Source organism: Eubalaena glacialis, chromosome 13 (assembly GCF_028564815.1).
Source record: "Eubalaena glacialis isolate mEubGla1 chromosome 13, mEubGla1.1.hap2.+ XY, whole genome shotgun sequence".
Lineage (NCBI taxonomy): Eukaryota > Metazoa > Chordata > Mammalia > Artiodactyla > Balaenidae > Eubalaena > Eubalaena glacialis.
Window position 1 is genome coordinate 16954680 of NC_083728.1, and position 6000 is coordinate 16960679.

General features: G+C 57.0%; 1 protein-coding gene across 1 annotated transcript in view; it reads right to left on the reverse strand.

The window, feature by feature from the left end:
* TOX2 (TOX high mobility group box family member 2) overlaps positions 1 to 4530 on the reverse strand; it is a 135087-nt gene extending 130557 nt beyond the window's left edge. Inside the window, exon 1 of the mRNA XM_061208928.1 lies at positions 4432 to 4530. Coding sequence (XP_061064911.1) covers positions 4432 to 4530 — 99 coding nt within the window. The remainder of the gene's footprint in view (positions 1 to 4431) is intronic.
* Between the last annotated feature and the right edge of the window lie 1470 nt (positions 4531 to 6000).

Below are 6000 nucleotides of genomic sequence, written 5' to 3' on the forward strand. Positions count from 1 at the left end.
TCTCCATAGTTGTAATGATGGCATCAGTCACAATACCATATCTATCTCACCCATATATTTATGACTACCCATGCTGACATGTAAGCTCCAGAGGGTAGCAATATGTGTCACTTTGCTTCACTGCTGTACCATCAGTTGCCTAGTGCAGTGCCTAGCACAAAGAGGTGCTCGAAAACTGTTTGTTGATTGAATGATGGATGACAGAACATGTCAAAACCCATGCAGTTTTGAACCCCAGTTCTTGGGGTGATGGGGCATGCCTGGAGAAAGAGAGAAGGTTGTTGGCCATGGAGCACTGCATGGAGAAAGTGGTACCCAGGTTGGCCTCGAACACCCTGGGTTCATCCTGGGTTGGCCTTGTACCCAGGATGTTTGGACCAGGGATGAAGGATACTTGGAACACAGAGATGCTAAGCCTCTTACTGGAATAGGTCCCAGGTGGTTGATAGCATTGTTATCTAATTAGTAGCTGGTATGCGTCAAGAACTTTCCTATCCTATATCAACTCACTTAACTCTCCCGAACCTCAGAGGTAGATAATGTTGTCCTCAAGAGGACACTGAGGCTCAGAGATATTAAATAATTTGCCCCACTCACAGAAAGACTTGTATAAGAATGTTCACAGCAGCTTTATTTATAACAGCCCCAACATGGACACAAACCCAAACGTCCAACGGCAGGTGAACAAATAAACAAATCGTGCTATATTTGTATGATGTAATATTACTAAATAAAATAGAAAAAACTATTGACATACACAACATGGATGAATCTTAAGGACACTTCGTTGAGCAAAATGAACCCAAATGCAAAAATGTATATGCTTCATAAGTTCTAAAACTTAAATTAACTTTGTACACTTAAACTGAACTTAAATAAAGCATTGATAATAGAAATTAGATAAGTAGTTTCCTCTAGGGGTAGGGGGTACTGACTGGAAAGGAGCATGAGGGAACTTTCTGGTGTGACAGAAATGTTCTATAGCTGGATTGGGATAGTGGTTACACATGTGGTTATATTTGTCAAAACTCATGGAACAGTACACTTAAAATTTGCATTTTATTGTATGTAAATCATATCTCAATGAGCTAAAATCATTTGCCCTAGGTCACAAAGCCACAAGCGGAGATTTGCATCCAGATTTGCCCAATCCCAATGGCCAGTTTCCACTAGTCTGCCATGGTTGAGCAGGAAGCCCCAGGCAATGCCCCCAGCCTGATAAAATACCTTGCCAAAACCCTAATGAAGGGACTTCATAGCTACCCTAGAAGGACATCATGACTCCTAACCCCCAAACCATGACAGAGACGTGTGGGGAAGGCCAGACAAGTGTCAAGCTGGGAGTCCAGGAACTTGCGTTCAGGCCTCAGCTGTGCTCTTCATTTGCTATGTAACCTATGAGTATACTACTCCATGACTCAGTTTCCCCTTGTGTGAAGGAAGAAGGAGGGGATTAATGGTTCCCAGTAGGGGGCCACAGACAGGGCTACAGGGCCACAAGCCCCTACGCTCACCAGGCACCATTACTACATAAAATAAGTAATGTGCCTGTTCCATATCTTGTAAGCTATTTTTCAAATGCATGCTAATATTATAGTGATTAATAAACATCTATTTCAAAGCAAAAATGAAACCATACCAGCTTTGCCTCATTGTGTATCTTCTCAAACAAAAGATACCCAAAGAACAGCCACTGCTCATGACTTTGGTTTAAAGAGGCTGGAATCTCTGTGTTAGAGAATCGCTAAGGGGACAGTCACCAAGGGAACGGTTGCCAAGGGCCCTTCCAGGTCAACTGCCCCACGGCTGTCCAGCATCACTTGGCAAAGGCTTGCCCTCGTGTTTCTCAGGCCCTGTGGGGACAAGCCTCTTATCTGGGCTCCAGGGACCGAGCCCCCAGTGTGCAGGCCCTGTCTTGGTTCTGCAGCTCAGTCTATAGACCCCAGTTGTGGTCATGGCTGCATCTTGGGCCTGTTTCCCCTCCAGTTCTGAGAGTGACCAGCTGTAAGGACGGAGCCTCCCCAGTCCCTCAACATCAGCTTCTCGGCACAACCTGCCCCACCCCCCAACCGCCAGCGCTGAAGGCGACTGCCCACTGATGATCTGCTACCGACAGGCTTCTGACCCACCCCTCCCTGAGCCAAGTGACTTCCTCTGCCTCACCCTGCCATGAGGCTGAAGGATCGAGAAGCAGATCCCACGTCCAAATGCAATGTCAGACCTTTCTTTCACCCATCTTAGTGGCCCAGCTGCCACCCTCCTCCACCTGGACACACCCTCAGCTCTGGGTCAGGGGTCCTAGTTCACAGATAGAAACCAGAATCACCAGCTTCTGACTCCCTGATTGGTTCCCTCCCACCAGGGTTTCACACTGGTTCTTGGTGCTGAGTCAGAGCTTTACAGAGCATCAGAATAAAGCAGGGGCCTCGGCTGAGTGCCACCTCCCAAAGGCCCCCTTATGAGACCACCCCACTCTGAGGGGGTTTACAGAAACACCACCCCCAAAAGGAGCACTGCAGGCGAGGGGCACCCATCCAACCAGACTCTGAGGCCCAAATCCCCAATCTCACCCCTGCCCCCAAACCAGGAGCTGGAACCTTGCCAACTTCATATTTTAAAAAATAACAAAGCCAAGGGCAGAAGATAGACAAGCTGCCCCAAACCCAACCGTCTTCTCCTTCCTAAAGACTCCACTTGCTACTTCTAATCAATTCTTCCTCCATCAGATGGAAGCAGTCCGAGAACCGGCCTTCTCTTGAAGACACCATCCCCCTCTTCCGCTTCTAACTTTGCCCGTCACCGGACAAAAGATAATCGCCCCATCCTCCGCGAGACCTCACTTGCCGCCTGCCCCCGGCCCACGCCGCCCCCGGCCCTGAGGGCCCCGGACCCCCCGCCCCCAAGCCCCAGGCGAACTGCGGAGGGCTCTGCCCCCAGAGTCCAGAAGCCGCTCCCCAAGGCCTGAGGACGCACTCAGCCTGGGCGGCCCCAGGTTCCGCGCGGGGACGCCCCCTCCCCGCAGCATCCCCACAGCAAGAAGCTTGACGAAAAGCCCGTGGGGTGGGGTTACGGCCCCGGAGGGCCGCCGACCCAGCCGCCCGACGCGCACTCACCACACAGTGCCATGGAGCCCGCGCGTCTGCGCCAGGGCCGCGGGGAAACCCACGCGCGCCGTTCAATCCGGGCTCCGAGTGACGAAAAGCCGCGCTCGGCTCCGGCCGGCCCCGGACCGACGCACAGTCCCGCGGACGCACGGACCGTCCGGCTTCCTAACTAAGTTGGAAAGTTCCCTCCCGGGCGAGGGAGGAGACGCGCACGGCGCCGCTGCACCTCAGCGTCCCGGGCTGGGCTCGGCGCGGGGAGCGGGGTGGGTCGCCGCCCGTCCGGGCTTCCAGACGCGCGAGCTCGCATCGCGCCCGAAGCAGCGGGGCTGGGACCTGGCTGCGGGTGGAGGCGGCGATCTCGGGAAAGAAGGGGTATCCCTCACCGCAGCCCCAGCCGGGAGGGGACAGGCCTCGCTCCCGGGAGGGGACAGGCCTCGCTGGGCCATGGCCAGCTCGCAATCCGAGGCCCCGCCGGGCGGTGACAACCGATTACCAAACGGCCCAATTAGTGCGCTGCGGCGCCGAGAAGTTAAACCGCCCACGCGCGAGTGTGGACGGCCGAGGTGGGGGAGGGGCGGTGTGGTGGCCGCGGCTGCCCCCGGGTGTGACCGCGTGTGACTGTGTGGCTGTCAGGGCGATTAGTGTGCCTGAGGTTCCCCGTCCATGGGGTGGCTATGGGTGACAGCGTGCGACTGTCTGAGTCACTGGGAGCGTGAGCGAGTGACTGTCGGAGCGACTTCTTTGTGTGCCTGTCCCCAGTTGTGACTGCGTGTGACGGCGGATGGGGGCATGGAACGCGGTGTGTGGCGTCGTAGTGTGGGAACGGGTGGCTTGCATGTGGCGGTGTGACAGCGCAGGTGGGCGAGTGACTGCGTGTGGCTGTGTAGAAATAAATGACTGTCAGGGTGACTTGTGTGGGACGGTAGTGTAAGCAGGATGGCTGTGTGTGTGACTGTGGGTCACTGTGTGTCGGCTTGTGAATGCATGCGAGGCTGTCAGGGGGACGTGGGTGAGTGTGTGTCACTGTGACATCGTGTGAGTGACTGTCGGGGTGACTTCTGCCTGTGATCCCAACAACTCTGGGCGTGAGTGTCACCGCCAGGGGATCGGCGTGAGTGGCATGTGCCCGTCGGCGGGGCTGATGGGTGCGTGTCCCCGCGCGTCGGCACCGCCGGCATCTCCCCGCGTGTGTCCCCGAGAGCGCCCGCGTCCCGAGCCGCCGGGGGACTGCTGCCCGCGCTCCAGCCCGGGGAGCTCAGGCTCGGCTCTGGGTCCGAAGGCGCGGGCAGGCCCCGCCCTCCCGGGCCCCCACCCCGCCCCCGCCTACCTTGCCGCAGTGGTAATAGTCCAGGGGCGCCAGGCTGGCCGGCTCGGCCCCGGGCCGCGCGCCCACCGCGGGCGCCGAGGGGTACAGGCGGACGTCCATGGCGGGCGCGGCGGCGGCGGCGGCGGCGGCTCCCGCGGGCAGTGCCTGGGCGGGCGGCGGGTGGGAGCCAGTGTGCGAGCCAGTGTGCGAGCTAGTGTGGGAGCGCGGGGGGCGGGCCGGGGGCGGCGCCCGGCGGAGCGCCCCGCCCCCGCCCGCCAGCGCGCGCTATTGTTCCGGCCTCGGGCGCCGCGGAGGGCCTGGGGCCCGGACCCGGGTGGGGAGGTTCCTCCCGCGGGCCAGGCAGACGCCGGGTCCCTCGCCTGGCTCTCCGCCCCCGGGGGTTCCGGAGGGTTGCGCGCCGGTCCAGACGGCCCTTTCCCGTCCCGCCTTCCGCCACCAAGGGTGAAAGGAGGGAGAAGCCTGTACGACACCCCTCCCCAGAAGTGGGACACTCCCCGCCCTAGATATTTAGGGCGTCGCTGAGCCCTAAATGTGGCGGAAGGGAAGGCACACTTTCGGAGATGGGTGCTGCCTTACCCCGGGGCTGCGGCCTAGAGCCCGAGGCTGACGTTAGGATGTTCTCCCTCCGTGTGCCACTGATCTGAGTCACTGCGAGAGTGGCCCTGGAGGATTGCTGCTTAAATTCTCACTTTACATATGAGGAAACTGAGGCAAGGACTTGTGGCATCGGGAATGGAGTGGGCTCCGCTGCCCCCAGAGGATCTAGGACTGAAACCACCCGGAGAAGGCAGAAGGATCCTTCTCCCTTTAATGACAGAGAGAGGGCTGTAGAAATAGCCTAGAGAGTGAAGTTCTGGGGAAGAGTCCAGAATCTGCCACCCCCATCACCACGACCAACACCACCACCATGGTCTTCTGGGGTGAGAGAAGAATGGAAATGAGATGGCTCGCATGGTGGGACAGAGAGGTGACTGAAACAGTCTCCCCCGCCACACACACACACACACACACACACATAAAAGAAGCCCCCTAACTCCTCACATCACCTGCTCGCAGCTGGCCTGTTGCTCCTCCCCTTCCCATCTAAGAATTGTCTACTCTAACAGTCTCTACTCCCTCACCTCCCACTGACTGGGCCACCACTGCCCTCTGCCTTCCTGGCTCTGGCACACTGGGGATGCCTTGCTGGGAAGGGCGCAAGGCCAGGAGGCAGAATTGAATTAGAATGGGATTCTTGGGTGGCAGCAGGACATGAGATGCTATCTGGAAAAAAGGGAGTGAGCCCCTTGCCCACCCAGGAACCAGCTTAGAACTTAGCTCCCAACTGCAATTTGGGCTTTGCTGGTCCTGGCTTCAAGCTAGGACCACTATTTGTGACCATAAAGATCCCCTAATACAAGACAGGTGTGGGAAACAGGCTTTCACTAAAGGTTTGGGAACAACAGAAGGAAATTACAGCTCAGAAAGGAAAGAACTTCTAAATAAATTTCAGCAGTCATTGTTTCTAGAATTCATTGCCATATCTCATTAGAAGGAATTTCCCACTGGCCTCTCTCCTTTTTTCCATCT